Here is a 25684-nt window from a genome sequence, read left to right on the forward strand (position 1 = left end):
AAGAATCCTGAATCTTAGGCGGTAAGCTCTCCCCCACTTGTGTCCTGTTCCCCTTAGCCTCTTCACACGCACTGTCCTTACTGAATGTGGGACGTGTGAGCGAGGCCAAAGCTACTGAGCTCTCAAAGCTCAAGTTCCAAGTGGGCTTTCTGAAAGCTGTATTTAACATCACCATCGTTCTGCGATTTATCCGGTGCTTTTTTTCTTAAGTTATGTTACTTTGGACACAACCTGCCAAGCAGCTAATAAATTGATCAATGGAATGTAGCAGAGCAGGGCGCATCCCATCTGACCCCAGATCAGCCCTGCCCATGCCAGATCAGACCCCTTTGCATCTTGGGTCTCTGCGGTTCCCACAAACACTGTCTCTAAAAAGGCGGACGCGCCTCTATCATTCATGCGTGTAAAGTACAAAGTGGAATTATTTATCGCCCAGGCTCTCTTTAATAACTTATTTTGCTTAATAAAAGATTTCTCTGACAGCGATCAAGCCAGGGGAAAAGCCGGCCTTATTTAAAAAAATAAGAAAAATTATGAAAAACATTCAGATATTATATCAAATTAGAATTGACAAAATTTGGAATGAGCTGCACCTCTGATTTTATCCATATACTGGGCCTGAAGTGACAGGGAATAGTTTATAAAAGGTTAGGTTGAAAGCGGGAAACTAAGGGTTAAAACTAATATTACATTCATCGCGATGGTTTCTATAATCCATGATTGCAGCACTGAGTAAAGATTACTTCAGCTTAATTTGACACAATTCTCAATTTCATCTTACTTGATTACAACATAATAACATAATGTGTGTACTGTCGCCTGGTGCTTTTTAGTATTGTAATGCCTATTTACCATTGACATTACTACTTTATTACAGACACTACCTTCTGTTAATTGTAGACTTTGTCGTACCATCCATGCATACATCTTCCAACTCTTTATCCTCAACATGGTCAGCATGTAAATATATCAATAACTAACATATAATTTGGTGAACACTTCAGTTTACTTTTGTACTCGTTTATTCAGGGTACTTCAGCTTACATTCAGGTAATACTTGCACACTGGAGAGTTGGTAGAAAGCTCACATTGAAACCCTACAGATTGTTGTAATGTGTCACTCCTGTGTCACTCCAGATGTCAACGACAACGTACCTTTCTTCACCTCCTCCATCTATGAAGCAACAGTGACGGAGGGGGCCGAAGTTGGGACGTTTGTTCTCCAGGTGTCTGCTAATGACCTAGACCTTGGTCTCAATGGGAAGGTCAGTGCACAGTACAGAGTCTTGTGCAGAAGTCTAAGTCACTGTGTTACATTACGTTCTTGCCCTTTCATTTTTAACTCCGTTTCATTTCTGCTCCGTAGAGTTCGTGAGTGCTCCCCAGACCCGCATGCCAGTTCCTTCCACGTCTGACGTGTCTAGTTAAAAGTAAATGCTTACAGAAATACATTGTATGTATTATTCATTAAAATCCCATAAAAGTATCATTAAGGCGAACAGCAATGTCCCGTTAACCCAGTTCTATAGTGAATTTTTTACAACTGCTCTTATTTAAGCTGCCATTAGTGTGTTTTTCCAGTGGAAGACATCATTCTGTGTTGTGATTATTTTCTTTCAAACTTATTATGCATAATGCAGAGCGGTGGCTCAGTGGGTAGCACTCCAGCCTGGAGGCTTGTAGGCCGCCTCTGCTCTCTCTCAGTGGAGTTTACATGTTCTCCCCATGTCTTCCCAATTTCCTCTAGGTGCTCCAACTTCCTCATGTAGTCCAAAGACATACCGTTCGACTAATTCACATCTTTAAATTGCTCGCACTGTGTGTGATGGATTGGCGTCCTGTCCAGAACCTACCCCTGCCTTATTCCCGGTGCTGTTTGTGAGAGCTTCCAGGCCTCCTGCGACCCCGTCAGGATAAATATTTGAAAATGGATGATTATGTATGACCTGGGATTTTTTTATTAAATATAAAGAAATATGGAACAGAAAACTGTTGATGTGACATCGAGACACATGCTCTGCGACCTCAGGCCTAAACACCCTCTCAGTACGAGTCCTAGTGTAATTAAATTTCTTATAAATTGACTTTTGACTTTTGGCAGAAAAATGTGGAAAACAAATTATACTCAATAGCACGTGAGAGCTGTGTCCTCAGGTCACGAATCCGAGTTTGAAATGTCAAAAAATACCAGAGGTGCCATTCTAACTTCTTTTGGTGAAAACAATCCTTCTTTCATGTCCAGTTTCTTTGCTTGTCACTTTTTGCAGGTGTATTATCTGAAGGGTTACGTGTGAGGTGTTCTGCTGTAGCTTTTGCCGCCATTTCATCTTCATTCTTGAAGATGACACTCAGTAGGTCTGTTCTCAGTGGGATGTCACTCATTGCCTGTTCTCCATCCTCACAGATCTCCTATTCGCTGCTGAGTGACCGGAGTGGGGACCACCGACTCTTCCACATTGACCCAGAGTTGGGAGCCGTCTACACTGAGGCCGTGTTTGACCGGGAGATGAAGGGGTCATATCTGCTGGAGGTGAAGTCAGAGGATGGGTGGGAGTCAGCCCGCCCAGGAAGACACGGGCAGCCCAACTCTGGTTAGTGACACTGCTTCCAGTCAGCATATTACCACCAGCAGAACGTATCCTACCTGGTGCCAGTTCTTGGCTCTTTCATACATGCTGTGGAGCAAAATATGTTATTTGCACATACATGCTTTAGAATGTAGATTTTACCTTTGTAAGTGTGGATGGATGCGTAGTCAGTCCTGTGCTATGGTACATTGTCAAGGGGCATGAAACCACTTTAAATTTTATTCACAGGATAAGTTTTGCAAACAAGTATTTTGTTGTCCTAAAAGGACAGTCCCCATCTTGTTACTGCTTCTCAGGCAGACAGTCTGCCCACACTGTCATCTTTCAGTGCAAGTTTCACGTTGAAGTGAATTGTCTAGTCATCTTGTCTAGTAGTAGGAGTTGATGGGAGAGTTTAAGGTGATCCCCTGACTGAGGATGCATCTCAGGAAAATCAATCTTTCATGTGTATTGGAATGAATTATTAAAGGTTGCTTTTTAGACTAATTCATTCTTTGTGATATTTTGACAGCGTAAACCGTGCTCAGATATTAAACGAATGGACACTTGCCGCTCCCTGACAAGTTTTTATAAATGTTGGATGAAAATGCATAAAAAAAGGTGTTAACTTCAGCGTAGTGAAGCCGGAATTTTGATTTGTTTTTGGTTCCTTTGCATTTATATTCACTTTCAGGCTACTCCTACATGCCTTCTGAATAAGAAGGCCCACCTTGTTTAGCTATAGCACCAGGCCTGCTGGATAACTTAGATTAAAAAAGGAGCAGACGTGGGGGAGGTGTGGGAGACTGTAGGATTAGGTACAGTAACTGTCCTGTAAACTCAGAAACAGATACATGGGTCCTGAAAGAAATGTAGGTTATAATATATCAGCAATTGCTTCCAATAAAATGTTTGGCAAGTCATGAGACTTGCTGGATTGTCCTTTTTAGGGTGACGATATGCCATTGAAACCGAGGAATACGGTTGAAAATGAAGTTGAGAACGGCAGCTGGTTCAAAACACGTATTTCTTTCACAAAAAGCAAAATGTATTACTATTTGCCGAAGAGTTAACTCTAAACTCTCCCTTAACTGCCGCTTCTAGGCAAGACAACTAGACAATTCATGTCAACGTGAAACTTGCACGTTTTGTTATCTGTTTCAAACGAACCAATTTGCCGGAATGCGAGCAGAGAAAAGCCCCAGTGTCCCACAAACTAGTATATTTTATATAGCTTCCATGACGGCTTGATAACAAAAAAAGAGGTAGAGCAAAGGCACGCTGAAGCCGACAGAATAAGCAGCCGGGTGTTTAATCCTCCATTTATTGCTTCCACAGATACAGCATATGTGCGCATTTTCATCAGTGATGTGAATGACAACAAGCCCGTCTTTGCTCAGAATGTCTATGAAGTGGATGTGGACGAGGACGCGGACGTGGGCTTTGCTGTTGTCACGGTTAGCGCCAATGATGAGGATGAAGGTAGGACCGATGGAGGTGACAAAGTCATGGAAATCGACATTGGCCATTTAATCATTTGTGGTATGCTGATGTAGGAGAAGTGAGCCACTTGAATTCCATGATAAATGCAAATTGGACTGAACAAACCCTTAGGGCTGCGATGAGACAGGATGGTCATCAGTGTCACACAACCCTGTTGAGGCTTAGATATACGGCACTCCCACAGATCCATGAAACGTCTTAAAATTAAATTTCAAAATGTATGCTTCTGAACTAAATGTATTCTTTTTACCATTAGGTATTGAATTCTAAAATGTTGCCTGAAGACAGAGTAATCATACATATATCATGTTTCCTGCAAAACCAAACTCAAAATGACGAGCACACTATAACCATTACTAACCGTAAACCGTACAATAGAAATTACAAATATACGCTATTATGACCCGTGGTGGAGGTCAGGTGACAGAACAAAGAAAAGGTGGCATGCATGTGTTTGCAGGGTGGCTACAAAGGGCCAGATATCCTGTTGGATTCTCGCAAAACACACAACGGTATTATTTTTCACTAAGTCCTAAAAAGATATTAAAAACATTGAATCTGATTTTTTTAAATGAAACGGCAGCCCTTATATAGCCATGTTTCATGAATATGATCTCATTATATTCCCTGTAGATTAAACTGCCGAATGGAACCTCGTCCCTACATCATGCCTTGACTTTGGCCTTGACATGCAAACCAGAAGGGACATTATTCACTCCCACGTAGTTCACGTGGGTTGGCAATAAATCCATCTTAACAAGATCACTCTCTTTAGTGTAGTAGTACAATATATCTTTATCAGCCGGGTAATATGCAGAGTATTAGTGGCCATTTATCATGACGGAGGCTGTGGCTTGTACCTTGCTGGACCTGGTGATGAATGAGAGTTCTGATGTAGCAGAGTTTGTCGCTGTGTTTGCAGTGAACCATTTTGCATAAGAAGGAATTCTGTGCTATTTTCTTATGACATTCACATGACAGGGGTGATTATCGGATTTTTCATTGGGGGGGCTTAAGAGGAACCATAATTCATACCGAGGGGCCGACCTTATCATTAGTAAATGATATGTGTTGGATTGATGAGTGACAGGGGAGGGGGCACTCTGAGGGCCAATCAGCTTTGAGCTGAGGCCAGTGCTCTTGTGGCCCCTACATAAGCCCCGGTCACATGGATTAGTGGGTTTGTTTCCTTTCCAGGAGTTCAAAGGAAAATGGAATGAAGGCATAGAAAGTATTATCCTTGCTTTCCCTCTGTTATGTTATATATATTATATATAATGTTGTGGCGAGAGGAAAAAGACAGGAGGCAGTTACTTAGTCTGTGAAAGGGAGGAAGCACTTTTTATTAGCAACAAAAAGAAGAAGAGAAAGGAAGATCTGGTTGCCGCCGACATAAAAAAACTCTGACAGGAAGTGAAACAAGCCTTCAGAATAAGAGCACATCTGCCCTGAGAATTCTGATAACTATGAACCCGCTACACTGTTATATATATTATTTATATTACATATCTCATGGCCAAGTTTTACTACATTGTGGGAACAAATTAATCAAATATGGCTACAAATGAACAAACAAGAGAATGAATTAGTAAAATGTGGCCACAATATATACATTTTTTTTTTATCTTTTTTTTTATCTCTTTTTTTTATCTTCATTGAAGTTAGTCGATGTTCGTGCTCCTGTTCTGTCCTGCCCGTCCCACTCGTCCTGCTCCTTTTAATAAACCCCAGTATTTTCCCCATATTCTGCCTGCCTGTCTGGTCCTTGTCCGCTCTGTCACGATCGGTTAGCGCGGGTAATGCGCACGGGCAGAGAAGAGCGGGCAAGGAGCAGGCAGGCTGGCAGGCAGACTCGGGGAAAACGGGGATTTAATGTGGGAAAGCAGGGCAACGGGAACAGACATCGACGAACATCAGCTAACATCAATGACCGACCATGAACTCAGGCAAGATGGGGACTGAAATAGACAAGACAACAGGGTACAGCTGGGTACAATCAGGGAAGCACACGTGGATAATCAGGGGGCGTGGCACACAGGAGGATCGTACGAGCTGGGCGTGACAAGGAGCAACACCAGGAACAACAATGCCAAGGGTGGGAAGGAACACAGGGAACTACAATAACTAACATTATTGTATCACACCGCAACACAGGAAACAGCCACAACGAACCAGCGAGGAACTAAACAAGAACAGGCATTTAAATACACCACTTAACAAGACATGATGCAGGACAGGTGAGAACCATAATCAAATCAAGTAATCATTAAGGGCACAGGGCCATAAACGAACGTGTGGGGTAATTTACAATTAACAAACACTAATGACCAGGGAGCAATAACAACTCAGAGGGCTATCAACACTGGGAAAAATCAAGGAACACAAGTAAAACGGAACATAAACAAGGCAGGGTAACCATAACAAACATATAACCATACAGACACCAGCGGATGAAACGAAACCAAAATATTACATAAAGGTGAGGCAGGACTTAGGCCCTTGAACTCAAGGAAAGGAGAATAGCAGCCTCTAAACCATATGCTCAACCTACTGAGCTACACAGCAGCCCAGGGAGCAAAGGAAGACACTAGGAGAAAACGAAACCGGAAGAGTAGCGGGATCTGCTGGTCAAATGGGAACAAGAAACATGGGACTGGACCGGACCAGCACCAACCTAAGATAATACTTATTGTCATAAGAGGGGCTCCATATTTATAGCATAACATTTTGGACATAATAATTTAATTAAATATTCCAGAGCTTAAATAAATACCCAAAAGTTTCTGCTCGGACATAGTAGGATCTTTCAGGAAAAAAAAGTAATGTTTTATTGGAGATTAATTGTTGGAATGAACACAGCCAAAATATTCTGTGAAGACTTGTGATAACTTTGTTGTTAACTGTGCTTGTTTGTTGTCTTTTGTACTTATTTAGACCCAATATGTAATTTTAATTAGGATGATTTAAGGCAGGCATTTCCAGTTTCTGTTTGTGGGTTTATTGTGCTTCAGGTATTAATTTGATTTAAAGTCTTGTTTGGATATACAAGCACTCTGCAGTCTGCTTGTTTTTGTTCCAATTGAGCTCCTACGTAATTATGTTGGAGATATTTATTGAAAGGAAAATACAGCATCATTAAGAAGAATCAGTCATACAATTAATGAAACAACAAATTAAAACTAATTCACATTACTAAAATAATATGTTGCTTATATTAAAGTAGTGAAATTGTTTATTTTATTATTATTATTATTTTTTTTTTATAAATTGAGCAAATACCCAAAACCCATTTTTACAGCATGGTGGGATGATGTGAATGGTTTCAAAATCCAAATTGGTGATAATTTAAAGGCTTCTTTTTAAAAGATGTGATCCCATTTCAGTGTACATTAGCTATATGAGGATAGAGCTACCCCAGCTTTGCAGTAAATCACCCTCCCCCCCCCCCCACACTGGCTTTAAGCTTCTCAGCTCTTTTCTTCAACCATTTCTGTAGAAAGTCTCCTGTCAAGATGAAGATAAGTTAGATCATGAAGTTGAATTTAGTGCTTTGGGCGAAATCCTGCACTCACCATGGTTCTTTAGGCTTAGCTGCCTTACATCGTAAGAGGCTAATACTGACTGCAGATCTCAACACAGCACTTTAAAAGGGAGCACAGATACAACAGGATTTGATGTGAGGGTAAGCTGGATAGTGGCGTGCGACCTGAACATCTGAACAGAACATCACAGCTTCATGTCCCAGAAAGGGCCCAGGTGGTGAACTCTGAACAAAGACCTTTACCATGATTTTGTAAATATAAACTGTGTGGAATTGCTCCATTTGGCATATGTGAGTTTCCTCGTGTAATTTTGTAGTAGTATTACTTAGAATGATAATGATCACAACTTGTTCTAGGAGCCAATGCCAAGCTACGGTATCAGATCACTTCAGGCAACACAGGGGGAATCTTTGACATGGAGCCTGAGGTGGGGACCATCTTCATCACCCAGCCACTTGACTATGAACGTGTGAAGAAGTACAAGCTGCTGCTCCTCGCCTCGGACGGGAAATGGGAGGATTACGCCACCGTCAATGTCAACGTCATCAACAAGAACGATGAGGCGCCGGTCTTCTCTGTGAATGAGTACTACGGCAGTGTGACAGAAGAACTCGATGGTTCTCCCGTCTTCGTGCTTCAGGTGTGTTTCTTAGATGCCATTCATTTTATGATGTGGCTTCCTTATAGAGCCTGGAGTTGGTAGAGCGTTTAACCTTTTAAGCCAAGAGCCCAGGGTTCAAGTCCCTGTTCAAACAGAGTTTTAGAGGGTGGTGCGTGGTTCTGTGAGTTATTGCACTGCGGCTCTGATCGGAAGGTTGTGGGGTCGAATTGTGGGGTCGGCACAGGGATTTTGCCGTTGGGCCCCTGAGTAAGGCCCTAAACCCCCACCTGCTCTAGGAACAGACTGACCATGCTTTCCCAACTATATACCACTTTGGGTAAAAGTGTCTTTCATTATGGGTAAGTTGTTATTGGGGATGCATTTGGAATTCCTTATATAGGGCATGTGTAGGAAGTGTGAAGCACCACTCTTTCTTTTCTTCACAACTTTTCATAGAGTCTGTTACAAGCCACTTCAACATAAAAAAAAATCTTGTGCTATTTATGACAGTTTATACTAAACATCTGAACACAATAATAAAGCAAATAGACTGAAGCATATATGAGTAATTGCTTCCATAAAATGTATAGACAGGTAAGTAAATGGTTTGCATGTTTTGTGACTCATTGAAGTGTTTTTTTTTTTTCATGGCCGCCGCAATGAGGAGATTCCATTGTTGCTTTCCAGTTTTTAAGCCTCAACATTGATCTGTTTAATTATGAGTGAATTCTAAATGTTTCCTCCTGGGCTATTGATTCCAGTATGCAGACTGATTTTAAATTAGACTGAAGCCTGTTGATGAAGCCTCAGGTTGTATTAAGTTTGTAACTGATATTTCTTGGAGGGATGTAGGGGGAGCTTTGAAGGGAAACCGAAGGCATGCGGATCTGGCAACTTAAAGAACCAGTCATCGTTCTGTAATTTCTGGCTAAGGTCACCACACAGGAGCAAAATGTTCCGTTGTAGGATTAAGATAAGCTGTATTATACAGTTGTGGAGCAACAGGCAACAATAATATGCTGAATGTTCTGAGACTGTAGTGTATGATTGTGACAGATCACCACGAAATGAGTCTTATGGGTGTAATTCTACCAGTGCAACTTAAGACTCATTTTGTGGTGATGGGTCACAATTGTGAAAAGAGGCATAGAGAATATGGTAGACAGTTTTGAAACTGTCGCTGTTATTTAAAAAAAAGAAATGCAGTGGTCTTAACGGTGAAAATTCACAGTTACTTAATGAGATTCAGTTAATGGCAGCAGTGTACCTTTCTCGCCGAGTGTTAGCCGGTTGGGGGCGAGGTGAGTATCAGAGGGGACCAACTGTCTAGCACCAAAAATGGTGAGAATTTTTTTTCCCAATATATTACTGCCTGATATGAAGTTTTTAGTTAACAGCAGACATCCCTCCTTTCCCGGTAGTTTTGGGAGTCTCCCGTAAATTGACAGCAGACATCCCTCCTTTCCCGGTAGTTTTGGGAGTCTCCCGTAAATTGACAGCAGACATCCCACCTTTCCCGGTAGTTTTGGGAGTCTCCCGTAAATTGACAGCAGACATCCCACCTTTCCCGGTAGTTTTGGGAGTCTCCCAAAACAGCAGCTCCCTGACACCCAAGAATGATATGCAGTGTCCCAGAAATCTGTTGTTCCGCAATTCAGTGGCAGTGAAATGCGACAGACTTCACTGTAGGTAACCCCCTGTCCCAAGTTGAGAAATCTCTCCCTCCCTGAGATCAATACGCTTACAGTTTGATTTCTATAACAGAATTAATGGAAAATAAGGTGCGGACATATTTGCACTGGTTATCAACTTCATAGAACTTAAACTGTAAATTTAAGGGGCATGAAACATTGCTGTGATTCAAGGATGAACTGTGTTGAATTGAAGGTAAGATAATATGGAAATAATTTGCATACATGTGAAGTGTCATTACTGAGATACAGTTTCAAATGAGTGACCCTAACCACAATGTTATGAACTTAGTTTTTGTATGGATAACTCAGTTTTTTAGATGCTATGTATATAGTTTTCTGTTTACTTTCAAAACCCTACATGCAGGTATCCGGAAAATTCTAAGTTAACTAGCTATTAACCTAAATAATTGGATGGATATGACTGAAAATTGCCCCAATTAACCATGAATGCTGCTACACAGGGATGCATGTACATCATTTGTCATGCCTTAATTATTGCGTATTGTACAAATATTTCTTTACAAAGGAATCGTACTTTCATTGTTCAATTTACTGACCTACAGCTAAAAGATATGATAAGTGCTGTATGTATCACACTGTAATGTAATAATGATATTGTTACACTACTCCTGTAAAAAAAAATTTAATATCAAAGCAAGCCTGAAGGAATAAAAAAAACACCATTAATTGACAAAATACAGTTGTAAGGTGAGCCCCTTTCAATCCCTAACTTGGCTATGTGAGTCTGATGCCAGTCCACTGGTTTTCAGAAAATGTATTAATGCTAAGTTAGCTAGTCAACAATTTATTCTTGTTAATTTGAACTGAAATTCAGGGAGACTAGTCACCGTGTTGGGTGCTGAGAAGCATGTAAGATTGGGACCTGATTGTAAAGCAATCACGTATTTGTTGACTGATTTGTTTTTTTCTCTCTCTTTTCTATAACTCACTGTTTCCCAACCCAATCCTTGGGGACCCCTAGCCAGTCCACATTTTTGCTCGATCCCAGTTCCCTGCAAGACAGTCCACATTTTTGCTCCCTTTCAGCTCCCGGTAGCAAGGACATGGACAATCTGTGGGTCCCCATGGACTAAGTTGGAAAACACTGCCATACCCCAAGAGAGAATAATGAAACAGTCTGTTTATGGTTGAACGTAGCTGTAAAAACAAAAAAATATGTATGTGTTTGATTCACTAGGTAACTGCAACTGACCCAGACAAAGACGCTGCCCAAGAAGCCCTCAGGTACTCACTGCATGGTCAGGGCGCAGAGAATGAATTTATCATTGATGGGGTGACAGGCAAAATCTATGCCCAGAAGACTCTGAATCGGGAGGAGCGGGCCGTCTGGCGTTTCGTGGTGCTGGCTACAGATGAAGGCGGTGAGGGTCTGACCGGCTTCACGGACGTCATTATTAATGTGTGGGACATCAATGATAATGCGCCCATCTTCACCTGCATGCCGGAGAGCTGCCATGGCCATGTACCAGAAAACTCCCCTCCTGGATCCTCCATCATGGACATGGCTGCCACTGACATGGACGACAGCACCGTGGGACAGAACGCCATACTGACCTACAAGATCGTGGGAAACGTGCGAAACAGCGCAAACATAAACTTGTTTGACATCAACTCAAACACTGGCGCTCTCTTTGTGGCACAGGGCAGCCTCGATCGAGAGAAGGTCGATAAGTACCTGCTGGTGGTGGAGGCTAAAGACGGGGGAGGGATGGTGGGCACAGCCACTGCTACCATATGGGTGACCGATGTCAATGACCACGCCCCCAGGTTCCTCGAGAGCTCCTGTGCTGCCCGGGTCTCTGAAAATAGTGAGGTAAATTCGGCAGTCCTGGAGGTGCTGGCCATAGATGAAGACACAGGGGAGAATGCCCAACTAACGTTTAGCATTGTGGGTGGGGATCCGGAACAAAAGTTCTACATTGTTAGTCACCGGCAGGAGCAACGTGGGACACTAAGGCTAAAGAAAAAGTTGGACTATGAAAAGTCAAACGAGCAGAGGTTCAACCTTACCCTCAAGGTGGAGGACTTGGACTTCTACAGCCAAATCCATTGCATTGTGGATGTTGATGATCATAATGACCATGCCCCTGTTTTTGTCCCCCATTTCTATTTGCTGGAACCATTACCTGAAGATGTGCCTGTTGGCACCAGCATTGTCAAGGTCACGGCCACCGACTCAGACTCTGGTCCAAACCAGGAGATAATCTATAGCATTCTGCCAGATTCTGATCCGTATGATCAGTTTTCAATAGACCAGACTGGAACTGTCACTGTTGTCCGCCTACTGGACAGAGAAACTGTGGAGCAACATTTCTTAATCATCTTAGGAATAGACCAAGGAAATCCACCGCAGACAGGCAGTGCAACAGTTCAGGTGGATCTGCTAGATGTCAACGATAATGGCCCAGAGTTTGAAGTAGAGTACATGCCAGTGGTGTGGGAGAATACACACGCTCCCCAGGTTGTGCAGATGAATCAGACGTCAATGCTGCTATATGTGATAGATAGAGACTCCTTTGAAAATGGCCCTCCATTCTCCTTTTCGCTTCCCCTGGAGTACCGAGACATCGGGGACTTCTTCCTACAAGACAATGGCAACAATACAGCCACAATCACAGCACTTCATATGTTTGACCGTGAGAAGCAGAAGGAGTTCTATCTGCCCATCATAATGAAGGACAGTGGCCGACCTTGTAAAACCGTTACCAGCACGCTCACCATCGCAATCGGAGACAAAAATGATCATCCGCACCTGCCTGGGGAGAAGGAGATCTACACCCATAGTAACAGAGGTGAGACCTGACTCTGTCTGTTCTTTTGGGAGAACTTCCCTGTAAATAAGATGTAATAAGAGGGAGACTCATTTGAGTTTTTTTCTTTAAGTATTTTACTTTTTTCTGTTCTTTCAGCAATTTCATATTTTTCAGCTACCTTTACTCACAACAAGGCAGACACTTAAGCTCTTCTGAGAACACTCTCCAAAAATAAGTGTTGCTGTCTTTGTTGCTTAAAAGTGTTGTTAAAGTAAATGGTGAGGGTAGCTACAATAGATTCATTGGAACAATTTTTTTTTTTGCAAAATGCTTTTTGCCATTATGTGATCATGTTTTTTCTTCTTTCTTAAAAGCTCTTCTGTAAGTTGGTCCTAATGTGTGCTCAAGTTTTAAGTGTTTACTGGATAAGGTTGACAAAGTTCAGGTCACTTGTAAACTTAGAATAACAAAAAACATACTATTCCCCCCAAAATAGGATATATATCTTGTTTTTCCCTCAACAGGAAAGATGCCAACCACAGTTTTGGGCAAAGTTTATACCCTGGACCCGGATGATTGGGATAACAAGACATATGCCTTTGAGGGACTCGTCCCCCGGTAATATACTTTATTTTCCAACGGTAAAATGTGGCAGCACCATCTATTATTATATACGTCAGCCTCTGAATTCGCTGAAGGCTTTGAAATGTCTCACCTATGTCACAAAGACTTGCAGGCCAAACCTAATGACTGTACAATCCAGTAAAAAAAAACATCTCTGCATTCAAAGAAACTGAAGGGCAAAATCCGAGAGAAAAGAGTTCCTGGAAACTCGACACCGACAGTTAGATTCGTAACTTCTTTCTGGTGCGATATTATGATCTCATTTTGATCTGGACTTCTCCCCTGTGCTCACCAGCTCTAAAGAACTCAGGGAAAATTGGTTATTTCAGGTTCAGCTTAAATAGTTGGGAACATTTGGTACCAAACAGTAGTGGATTACCAGGAAAGGTTTATTACTTTCCTTCGCTGTCTTTATAATAGCTATTCTGAGGAAGGAATGACACTTCACTACACACTGGCACGTCAGGGGTTATGATAGTAGCTAAATAACTGAACTAACAAAATTCATGCAGAGCTTCGCCACATCATCTCCCATCTCAACTCAATCTCTTTCCTGAACCTTCAATTTTTGGGCAGTTTTTTCATGCTGAACAAGAGGACGGGGTTTCTTATGATGAAGGAGAGCGCCCCCACTGGCAGCTACCAATTCAGGGTGCATGTGTCAGACGGCGTTTGGCCAGACGTCATGTCCACTGTGCATGTGCACGTGAAGGACCTGTCGGATGAGGCCATCCACAATTCCGCCTCGCTGCGCTTAGCAGGTAAGCCAGACTTGTTACAGCAGAAATGTAATCTTGATATAGGCTTAAGGTCAAACAGGCTGTTTGTTGGGGGGTTGTCACCTGGGTAGTTAAAAAGTTAGTAGAGAAGGAGAATTTCGGTCTTGTACTGAAAGCATGTGATGCCCAAAGTAATATTACATCCAGAGGCACCATTAGAAATTTTGGGCCCCTTTGAAAGCATATGTTCCAAATTTAACAGATGACCTTGTAATCATCCTAACTTGCCTTCTAAATAAGCCGCTCTGTACATCAGTTTATTACTTGTCATATGAATTTATAATTAAAATTCTAAAAACGCGATATGTTCATTCGTCACCATTTGGTGTCACCACTGAAAAGCAATACATAATAAGATAAAAAATGTGTCGTCACTCCCAGCAATATTCTTGCTTATTCATTCGCAAATGTCACTGTGAAAATGTATTAAAATACATTATTCACGGGTTGCTTCTTACGTGTCTTACCTCTAGCAAAAGCTAACTAGTAAGCGAAGTTTGGGCAGCAGTATGGTGAGTGAAATGTAAATACAAAAAGCATGGGTGAGAAATTAAGGTGTCATTTAGGAATATCTCATTCACTGGAGAAATTAATATCTGTCAATCACAGCTACTAATGCAAATCACCATTAAAGCTGATGGGGGAGAAAAACATGATTTTAGCACAAAACTGACCTTGTATTCATCTGTTCATTTTGAATACTTCACTAAATATAATACATTGAGAGGAAAGACTCACGTTGATGGAGGCGGATCTACGCTCTGGCTAGGTGTGACTTGGACATAAGGAGGCGGATCTAAGCACTGGCTAGGTGTGACTTGGACATAAGGAGGCGGATCTACGCACTGGCTAGGTGTGACTTGGACATAAGGAGGCAGATCTACGCACTGGCTAGGTGTGACTTGGACATAAGGAGGCGGATCTAAGCACTGGCTAGGTGTGACTTGGACATAAGGAGGCGGATCTACGCACTGGCTAGGTGTGACTTGGACATAAGGAGACAGATCTACGCACTGGCTAGGTGTGACTTGGACATGACGCGGATCTATGCTCTAACTAGGTGTAACTTGGACATAAGGAGGTGGAACTACGCTCTAGCTAGGTGTGACTTGGACATAAGGAGGCGGATCTATGCACTGGCTAGGTGTGACTTGGACATAGGAGGCGGATCTAAGCACTAGCTAGGTGTGACTTGGACATAAGGAGGCGGATCTACGCACTGGCTAGGTGTGACTTGGACATAAGGAGGTAGATCTACGCTCTAGCTAGGTGTGACTTGGACATAAGGAGGTGGATCTACGCTCTAGCTAGGTGTGACTTGGACATGAGGCGGATCTACGCTCTGGAAATACCTGAAGTAGTACTCTGTATTCTTACTCAGCTCTTTTCCGTGTGTGTGTGTATGTGTACAAAAAAAAAACAAAAAAAAAATTTGTTGCACTTTCTCAACAGTGTTCGGATTGATGGTATTCATAGCTTGGGTCCTTATTGAGCTAGTATCGGAAAAATTCATCGCAGCGTCTTAAAGCACTTATGTAAATTGCTCTGTCTAAAGGCCTCTGCCAAATACTGTACATGTAAATGTAAATGGAGAGGTGTGACTTGGACATAAGGAGGCGGAGCTGTACTCTGTCGGCTCCATTTATATATAGTATCTGAACCATGAATGCCAGGAATATTTACTGTACTAGCATATTAGCTTGCAAGCCATAACTGAGCAGGAAAATACTAGGGTTCTTTAAATTAAATGATTATTTTGTAGTTTATATCACTACTGTATCTGATTCAGTTTGGATTGGATGTGGTAAATGAATGCATTTTATCCTTTAAGATGAGCAATTTGTCATCTTTTACTTTTTATTTGATATTATAACATGTAGATTTTAAAGAACGTAGTTCAGAAATAGAAATTCTATTTTAAATTAGAACTTTTTATTCATAACTTCCATAACCGCTGATCCGGTGCAGGGTCATGGTGAACCTGGAGCCTACCTAGCAACTATAGGGCGTGAGGCAGGGGACACCCTGGACAAGATGCTAGCTGCCTGCAGGGCGCACGTGCTCATGCACACGATCACACACCAGGGCAATTGAGAGGTCCTTTGGGAGGGAGCCCCTCAAACACGGGGGGAGCATGTACACTCACACGGGGGCAGAGTCAGGGGCAGAATTCGAACCTCCATTGCTGGCAGTCTGATGCTAAACACTTAGCCACTGTGCGAGCTAATGCTTCTCATTGTGCGCTAAATTGTACATTATAAAGCACTACAGTGTGTTATGCTCTGTAAGAGGTGCTTTTGGCTTCATTGATGGGTTTATTCTGGTTCTGCACCTTAAGTAGAGATAAACAATCTTCTGTCTTTTTAAGTCTTGTTGACAAATGAATTTTCTGGGAAGATGGGATGTCTCTGTGACACAATCTCCGGCATCTTCAGGTAGACAGAAACTCTGTCCTGTACTATCCATCCATCAATCCATCATCACCTAACCGATGGCGAGCCTGATGTCTGTCCCACAAAGTTCAGGGCACTCAGCAGAGGAACATCCTGGACAAGGTGGTAGTTCCTCACAGGCTACACTATAGTATGCTAAGGTGATTTGAAGACACAGATTTGCTTAAAATGTATTCGTATTCAGTCAGTCCTTAGGAGGAAAACTGGGACAAATTTATGCGAACACTGGGAGAATGTGCATACTGCCTGCACAGAGAAGAGAATCCTGGAAATGTGGAGCCCTAATGCCAACCATTATGGATCACCCGTTCAACAGGCATATCTGCATAATCTTTATGTGCAAATGCTGCATTATACTCGGCCATATTTTACCTTATGTTCTATACATACATCTCCCTGTTTTAGATCAGGAGGCTCCCCAAACTGTGTAATATTTCCATTTTGCAGACATAAATGTACCACTGATGATTTTAGTGCGGTAGCATGCGGGGATGTCAGGGTCGCGAGTTCATGCCACGGGGAATTTTTATAAACAGTTATTGCACTATGGCCAGAAAAGCATTCTTTACATGGGATTGCTGACAGTTTCAGCATGCAAAAGCCCAGCTAAAAATATACAAGATCAAATAAATCAATAAACCCTGCCTCACTGAGCCCATAAATGAGGGGAAAGGGGATCGAAAGGTAAAAGGCTGAGGGCTATAACCTACCGAGACACATGCTTTTTGAAAACCACTTGTGAACCTAAGTGAATGGTGTGAGTGAAGTAGAAGGAACAATATGATGCAATTCAATAGCTGGGAGTTTTCTTTGGTTTTGTCTTTCTTCCCCTTTTTTTCAGAAAGTTCAAGAAAAACAATGTCAACATCAATTTGGTCTTCCTGAAATTCTGATGTGAGGCTGCAGTCATATTGTATGAGTTGTAGCTACAGTAGGCTTTACATTTATTTTTCTATTTTCCAGTTTATTTCTTAACCATTTTGGAGGCCAGTGTGTCCCAACAGCTGAGCATATTTGAAAGAGATTGTATTTTTGTTTTACCCTGTGAAGGTAGGAGTCGTGAGCAGAGACCTACCTGAGAAGTCTGAGCTGGATGATAGATTCTTATCACGCATATGATCATCCAAAGATGAGCTTCTGGAGGGGACTGTCAGTAGCTGTCTGATGTGCCTTTTTGAAAATTCACGTTCAGACATGATTCCTTCATTCTTTTGATCTAAACCAGTGCTCCTATCACTCAGTCTAGCCACGGACATGAGAAGAAGTCAGGTCCAGAGAATCCATGCGCAGTCTTGTAGGAAATTTTCTTTGCTTATTCGGTGATAAAATGACACGATTCCTTTTCCTGTAAAACAGAACACAGTTCAGAATAGTTCATAGTTTACAAAGAAGGCAAAGAAGTGACAGGAATAAATACAATCCAAACAATGACTTAAAATTGAAATTTTACATTTTAGATTATTTAAACGTCGATAGCTTATTATTTCATATTAAGTATTTTATGGTTTAAAATGCCATTTCAGTAGTTATTAGTAGACATTTTAAGTCTTCGTACCCCCGTGTTGCAGTTATGACAGTAATCTATCATCATGTATGGAATATTAAATCTATAATTAAGTTCTTAAACACACCAGTGACTATGTTCAATGTTCTCTTATGTTTATGTAGGAAAAGTTACTTTATCTTCAAGTTTCCTTTTATTCAAATCTATTTTAAATGCTCTGCTATATTTGTTTGTATAATAATTTTACTAACACATACAAGTAAAATAACATCTAATCCTGCGATTCTGGGAGCTGTAATATTGCCTTATTTTACCCTCCCACAGTATTTCACTAAAACCTAATAATCATGTATCTTCCACTAGTTTATGCTACATTAACGCATTAATATCCCATCAACCTGTCTGCCAAAAATACAATAAAAATTATTTTCCACTCGCTGATTTCCTTAATATCTCTATACAGTAATGTTGTTAATTTAGTAAAAACATAATGCACAGAAATTCTGAATATCGGGCCTGGTTAGATACTGCACCATCCCACTGTACTCCATGTGTATCCATCCATCCATTTTCCAAACCGCTTATCCTACTGGGTCACGGGGGGTCCGGAGCCTATCCTAGAAGCAATGGGCATGAGACAGGGAACAACCCAGGATGGGGGGCCAGCCCATCACAGGGCACAATCACACACCATTCACACAGACATGCACACCTACGGGCAATTTAGCAACTCCAATTAGCCTCAGCATGTTTTTGGACTGTGGGGGGGAAACTGGAGTATCCGGAGGAAACCCCACGACGACATGGGGAGAACACGCAAACTCCACACACATGTGACCCAGGCGGAGACTCGAACCCAGGTCCTAGAGGCGTGGGGCAACAGTGCTAACCACTGCACCACCATGCTGCCCCTCCCATGTGTTTCATTATTGGTTATTCACTATCTCTGCTGTTCTATCTGTGTAAAACATGTATTTCCATTGGCAACAAGAGCCTCAGCAGACAGCAGGATTATAAACACGCTGATTGGATATCGTCTGTTCTGCAGCTGTGCGCATTTATGGTCACCTCCGCTGTGAGTGGTCGGGAGCAGCCCAGTGTCTGATGCGTACTGCGGTCTAATCAGGTGCATCGCCGCAGTAATTGATTACCAGCCTTGAGCTAAGAAGTGGCTCAGATAATGAAAACCCAGCTGGCCCCTATTATACTGCTGCCCTCGTTATGGTTTAAATCTGGTCATTGGCAAATATGTTGAAATGAAAAGATAGGATAATACTTATAGTTTTTAAAGGGCTTTCATTATTTGATTTTTTTTTTACTCTTCTGTCCATCGTCTGTTTAAAAGCTCTTTTCCCCTTTTTCCCACAGCTTGTTTTTATTTTAAGGAATGATTGTCATAAAGAGCAGGGGAAAGTCATGATTCCAGGGGCCCACTCAGGGCCCTAAAAAATTTGGAACAAAATCGGATCGGCCCAATATGATATGCTTTCAGGGGGTCCAAATTCTCTAGAGGAGCCCGTGGAAAAGGGGCATCTCCTTGTGAATAATAGATCAATTCTGTTTTCATTTTAATGTAGATATCACAGCAAAAGAATTTATCGAACGCCCGGTGAACATGAGGAGCCGATACGAGTTGTTTCGGGACTTTCTGTCTGAAATGCTACCCGCCAGTCCGGACAAGATAGACATCTTCAGCCTGATGGACGTGCCGGGGCATTCACTGGATATCCACTTTTCTGTGATCGGCGCCCCCTATGTGAAGCCAGAGAGGTTGCACGGGTATCTTTCTGCTCACAAGCAGAAGGTATGTAAATCATCATATTCTTGTCTCTTCACCGTGGATGAATGTTTATATGCTTATATATTCAATTCTAAATTCAATTCTATAAAAATCTGTGACTGCAATCAAAAAACTAAAAATGCCAAAAGACTTATATTTTGTTTGGTTACTTATGGTTAAGGTTAGGACTGGGTAGGGGTTAAGGTTGTCATTGTTGGAATTAAGGGTTTGCCCATAGAAATTAATGGATCATTCCCACAAAGATATGAGTACAGGTCTGCGTGTGTGAGTGTGTCGATTAGGTTTATGTTACATTTTTGGGACCAAATGTCCCCCATAGGGCGGCATGGTGGTGCAGTGGTTAGCACTGTTTCCTCACACCTCTGGGACCCGGGTTCGAGTCTCCGCCTGGGTCACATGTGTGTGGAGTTCGCATGTTCTCCCCATGTCATCGTGGGGTTTCCTCCGGGTACTCCGGTTTCCCCCCACAGTCCAAAAACATGCTGAGGCTAATTGGAGTTGCTAAATTGCCCGTAGGTGTGCATGTGTGAGTGAATGGTGTGTGAATGTGCCCTGCGATGGGGCTGGCCCCCCATCCTGGGTTGTTTCCTGCCTCATGCCCATTGCTTCCAGGATAGGCTCCGGACCCCCCGTGACCCAGTAGGATAAGCAGTTTGGAAAATGGATGGATGGATTGATGGATGTCCCCCATAATGTGATAAAAACCTGTTATCTTGATTCTCTATGCCTCCCTTCAGCTGGCTGTGAGAATGGATTCGGTGTTTCAATTGTACATTTGTTTCAGGGAACGAAATCATAGCTGGAACTCTAACCACAGACATTTTCTCTGTCTTAGAGGCTGTTCCTTGGTTACTCTTGTTTTGTAAACGGTGTTTGCATGACATTCCGCGGCCTCCGAAGATGAAAGTAACTCATTTTAGATACAGGCATACAGGTGCATCTCAAAGGCTCTTTGTGATTTCCAGTTTAGCAGTAGGCCTCTGCAAAGCCTGTCAGCAAGACCTCAGAAATGAAATTGTGAAACTAAATCGCCCCGCATGTAGGGAATGTCACACATGGTGTCTCTGTCACAGAGAAGGCGCTGAAGATGCATAAACAATGTGGCGTTCACATCTATGGGGACGTTGGAAGTTGGGCCGTGCGCTGGTCTCTCTGCCCGCGCGCCGGCCTCCCTGGCAGGCTTGTTTGCCATGTGGCAGATGGGCTGGGTTATTAGCGAGCTTCATAAAGAAACAGGTGCACAGCAATATTGCAGCCTAAGTACTTGAGATTCCCGTGTACATCTATGGTCCGGTGAGACCCAGTAAGTACAATAGTCTTTCCATAAAATTTAATATGGGTGGCAGAGTGGGGGTGGGGGGGGGAATGCGGGGGGCTGATCTAGGCACAATCCTTCTTTGAGGATTCTCTCCATTGCAATTGAAATGTCTCACATTGTCTAATTTCCATTTTCTGCCAGTGTCTTTGGCCTGGTGCGATCCCTTCTTAGCACACCGTGCCTATCCAGGTTGCATAATCCCTGCCTTTCTGTGTATCTTAGCATGTCAGTGCTGTTTATGTAAAGCTTTCCAGCAGTGCAGAGACTTCTCATAAACCTCTTTGGCCTACAAGGAAAAAAAAGCTGTAAGAGTAGGCTTAGGGGTATTTTTCTGTGCTCTGCCACGTTGATGTGGGTGCCTGGTACCAGGTGCCTGAAGGTCTTTGATCTAATAGATCTGGACTCTTTGTTTTTACCCATGTAGATGGGGACATGGGCTCCCATTGCACCTAGTTTAATGTGCAGGTTTGCAATGCAAACGACTTCTCCAGTGGGAGATGCTCTAGATGAGGTGGAGTAGAGAGTCTGGGTCCACACATCGTGATTTTCTTTTTTGTTCTTCTTCACCCTCCTTGATTGTATCTGTATACAAATATCTAACCTGGAAATGGTTTGAACTTCATGTTCCCTTGACGACATCTAAATGCTCAGGTTTACCACGGTGTTTCATGTGAACAAGAGGGCTGAGGTCAAGATGAGCTCACAGTCAGGCCTGGTGGGATTGTAGGATTGGACAAGGGTATCAAACTCCAGTCCTGGGGGGCCAGAGCTCTACACATATTTGGGTTTCCCCTCATTTAACGCACCTGATTCCACTCCTTGTACCTCCTTGTGCTAATTACCACACAGCTCTTGACCTGAATCATTGGTGGTGGAACAGGGATATTTGACACCCCTGGCATAGGGTCTGAGTGTGAATGATCAAAAACCTCACAGCTGTTAACCTTCCCAAAAAGGACAGCAGTATAATGTGGATTTCTCAAGCACAGTGACACTGGTTCGACCCTAGCATCAGCCTGATTAGCTGGCAGCAGCTTGCACTTTAGCTAAGGCTAGGTGGAGACAGTAATTTGTTATGATAGAGCCAGTAGCTATGTCTACAAGCATTTTTTAAAATGCGATTCTGGGTCTGAGCCTTACATATTGTCTGTAGATAATGTTTTGAGCTATACAAGCAAATGTAATCAATCACTGAACCATCTGGATTTTTCCCCCTCTTCTTAAAAGTTATGATGCAGGTCTGCTTGTCAAAAAATAATTAAAAAAAGGAACAACAAAAAAAAATTATGGTGTTTCACTTTATATGCATAGAATTTAGTCAGAGAATTATGTGATTAATTGGGTTACATTAGTAAACTAAGGTTGGATTAATGAGTATTTATGCATTTTGCTGTTTTTATATATTGTTGATCGAATTAAACTTGGATAAGTAAGTACTTATTGCTGCAGTTTGTATTTGTCGGGAAAAGCTGTCCCCTTATTTTCTCACTCAGATGTGCATGTGAAGGGATACTGTACAGAATAATTCCCCCTGCTGTTTTATCCAGCCACTGACGCTGTTGCAGTCTTCCTTCACTCTTTTTGTTCCCTCCTTTTTTTTCTCCTCTCTCTCTCAACCCACCCAGCTGCAGTCCTTCCTCCAGGTTAACGTCACACGCGTGCATGTGGACCCGTGCGCGGATGCAGCCTGCGAACAGAGTGGCGGCTGCTCCAGTCGCCTGGAAGTGGGCGACGCCCCCACTGTAGTGGATTCCGGGCGTGTGGCGCTGGTTTCACTGACTGTGGTGGCCGCCATGACATGTGGCTGCGCCGGACGCGAGGAGACGCATAAGACGTGCAGCTCTTACCAGCAGAACCCCTGTTACAATGGAGGCGTGTGCGTTGACAGCCAGAGTGGCTACAGGTGAGGCCACCTACTTAACAGCATATAAAGAATATGGCGCAGGCCGCCTGTACAGCGAGCTTATAACGAGTACGGAGCAGGCCGCCTGTACAGCGAGCTTATAAAGAGTACGGAGCAGGCCGCCTGTACAGCGAGCTTATAAAGAGTACGGAGCAGGCCGCCTGTACAGCGAGCTTATAAAGAGTACGGAGCAGGCCGCCTGTACAGCGAGCTTTTAAAGAGTACGGAGCAGGCCGCCTGTACAGCGAGCTTTTAAAGAGTACGGAGCAGGCCGCCTGTACAGCGAGCTTTTAAAGAGTACGGAGCAGGCCGCCTGTACAGCGAGCTTATAAAGAGTACGGAGCAGGCCGCCTGTACAGCGAGCTTATAAAGAGTACGGAGCAGGCCGCCTGTACAGCGAGCTTATAAAGAGTACGGAGCAGGCCGCCTGTACAGCAAGCTTATAAAGAGTACGGAGCAGGCCGCCTATACAGCGAGCTTATAAAGAGTACGGAGCAGGCCGCCTGTACTGATGGTGAATAAAGAATATGGCACAGGCCGCCTATGATCAAAAAGCTGCCTGCAATGTGATGTCACTGTGGGGCCCCTGAGGAGGGCCCCTAACCCTGTGCAGTGCCGCCTAACCCTGTGCAGTGCCGCCTAAGCATGTGCTGCCCTGTCTGTGTGTCTCATGGACAGCAAGGTGGGGTAGGCGACAAGACAATAAAGTATCTTCATCCTGTAGCATAATGCATATTTTATTTACATTTGCTGTATAATGCTGCACAAATCAAATCAAATCAAAGTTTCTCAAATACGCAGTTACATTCAGTATAGCGTGCAGTGAAATGTTTGCTTGCCTGACTCCAAAGTCTGTTAACAAGGAACAAAAGTACAAAAAAGATGAAGGAGAATGTTAAACATTTAGCATAGACAGTAGACAGAATTTTAGTTACTTTAAAAGAATCCTTAGCCCTGAGCTAGGTTTGATCACTGACGCTTGCAAGGTGCCTAGCTTAGCTAAAAAAAGGGGGTTATGCTTTTAAAGCCGTATATATTCTAGCAAAGCTGTGAGCTTCTTACATGCTTGGACCTGCATCTGGCTGATGGTGTCTGTGGAAGGCGCCAGTCCAAACCAAACGTTTCTGTCTCAATCACTGTGTCCGGTTTTCGTGGAAGGAATGAAAAGCGGCATGTTTGGCTGTTATATTTAGCTATCACAGAGCTCCACAGTTGATACAGATGAGGTGAAGTATGTTTTACCAGCATTGACAACCACAGCTGATATAGGTGGGACAGTGCTGTATATCCTGGAGTACCTACCTAGGCAGAGAAGATATATTTAAGGTCACACTTGTCACAGTGGATACAAATTAGATATTCCTCACTGTTATTGACAGCCAGAGTGACACAGGCGAGGTTTAGCGTGTTACCCGCTTTGACATGTGGAATCAGGTGAGAAATTTTAAAGGCAGGATTTTTATGTTACTGTTGACAAGCCAAGATGAGAATGTCGAGGTTTGGATTTAATGTGGGAAATTTCCATTTGTGGATAGAATCATTTTTAAAATTATATTTTTCATTGCAGGGATTCTAGAAACATGCCTGTATGAATGACTAAAGACTGAAAAGCCTGCTGCTTCTACTCTGGTCTGGTTGAAATAATCACATGAAAGCTTGACACAGGGTTGACCATTAAGAACCGAATTCAAACTGAATTATGCATTATTGGTATTCAATTCCGTTAATTGCAGGAGAAAGTCAAGCAACTGAACAGACAGGTGTTGCACCATAATCATTTATTTGATATGATAATTTGTATTTATTTCTTTAATACCAACAGAGATTCGAAGAACCGATTTATGGCATTAATTAATAATTGTCTTTGATGATTGTTTGGAAGGAAATAGATGGCAAAGCCCAAGTCTGTATTAAAAGTGATAGAGAAGTAAATATGAAACTAGTGCAGAATGATGAAATTTAGTGAAATTGCATGTTTTACAAAAAAAGAACCTTCTTTTCATTGACTGAATAATCAAGTGAAAATTGAGTTGAATCAATCAGCTGTATACATGTACGTAGAATTACCAGAATGTTTGTATCAATAAACTTCTTATTGGCAGCAATTTAAATGTAAAAGTTAATTTTCTTAATTGATTGTAGTTCGAGCCAGAAGCAGCAATACAGTAGTAGCATATAATCAGAAATTTTCTGTAATATTGGATATTTATTGAGTCGCTTCAGTAAAATATATATACTACAGCGTGAATTATTGGTGGGTCCATCTTCTGAGCACTTATCCTGGCTGTAATAATAAGAACTATAAAAACAACAATTATTGCTATTAGTCATAATCAAAATGATAAACTGTTTTAATAAATTAAAAAGGATTTTAAATGACAAGTAGCGCCAGGTGTGTTGAGGTTCAGACAAAGTTTTGGGTGTGTGTGCGTTGTCTGTATTCTGAGGAGTGTTACTGCTCGAACAGACTTCCTGAGAAGCTCACAGACGACCCAGGTAGACCTTGTCAGCTTTCTTCCCTTTGCTCACTAATTGTCTGCTTCACCCTGTCGTTTGGGTGACAAAACGTGTGTCGTGGCCTCTGGCTCCCCGAAGGATGGTGGGAGGCGGCAGTAGTGCGA

At 42.5% G+C, this 25684-nt stretch overlaps 1 protein-coding gene across 1 annotated transcript in view; it reads left to right on the forward strand.

The window, feature by feature from the left end:
* Positions 1-25684, forward strand: part of LOC125706644 (neural-cadherin-like) — a 132860-nt gene that overhangs the window by 79766 nt on the left and 27410 nt on the right. Inside the window, exons 14-22 of the mRNA XM_048973401.1 lie at positions 1138-1265; positions 2405-2591; positions 3906-4049; positions 7969-8252; positions 11106-12720; positions 13206-13299; positions 13882-14066; positions 19619-19845; positions 22786-23063. Coding sequence (XP_048829358.1) covers positions 1138-1265; positions 2405-2591; positions 3906-4049; positions 7969-8252; positions 11106-12720; positions 13206-13299; positions 13882-14066; positions 19619-19845; positions 22786-23063 — 3142 coding nt within the window. The remainder of the gene's footprint in view (positions 1-1137; positions 1266-2404; positions 2592-3905; positions 4050-7968; positions 8253-11105; positions 12721-13205; positions 13300-13881; positions 14067-19618; positions 19846-22785; positions 23064-25684) is intronic.

Source organism: Brienomyrus brachyistius, chromosome 13 (assembly GCF_023856365.1).
Source record: "Brienomyrus brachyistius isolate T26 chromosome 13, BBRACH_0.4, whole genome shotgun sequence".
Lineage (NCBI taxonomy): Eukaryota > Metazoa > Chordata > Actinopteri > Osteoglossiformes > Mormyridae > Brienomyrus > Brienomyrus brachyistius.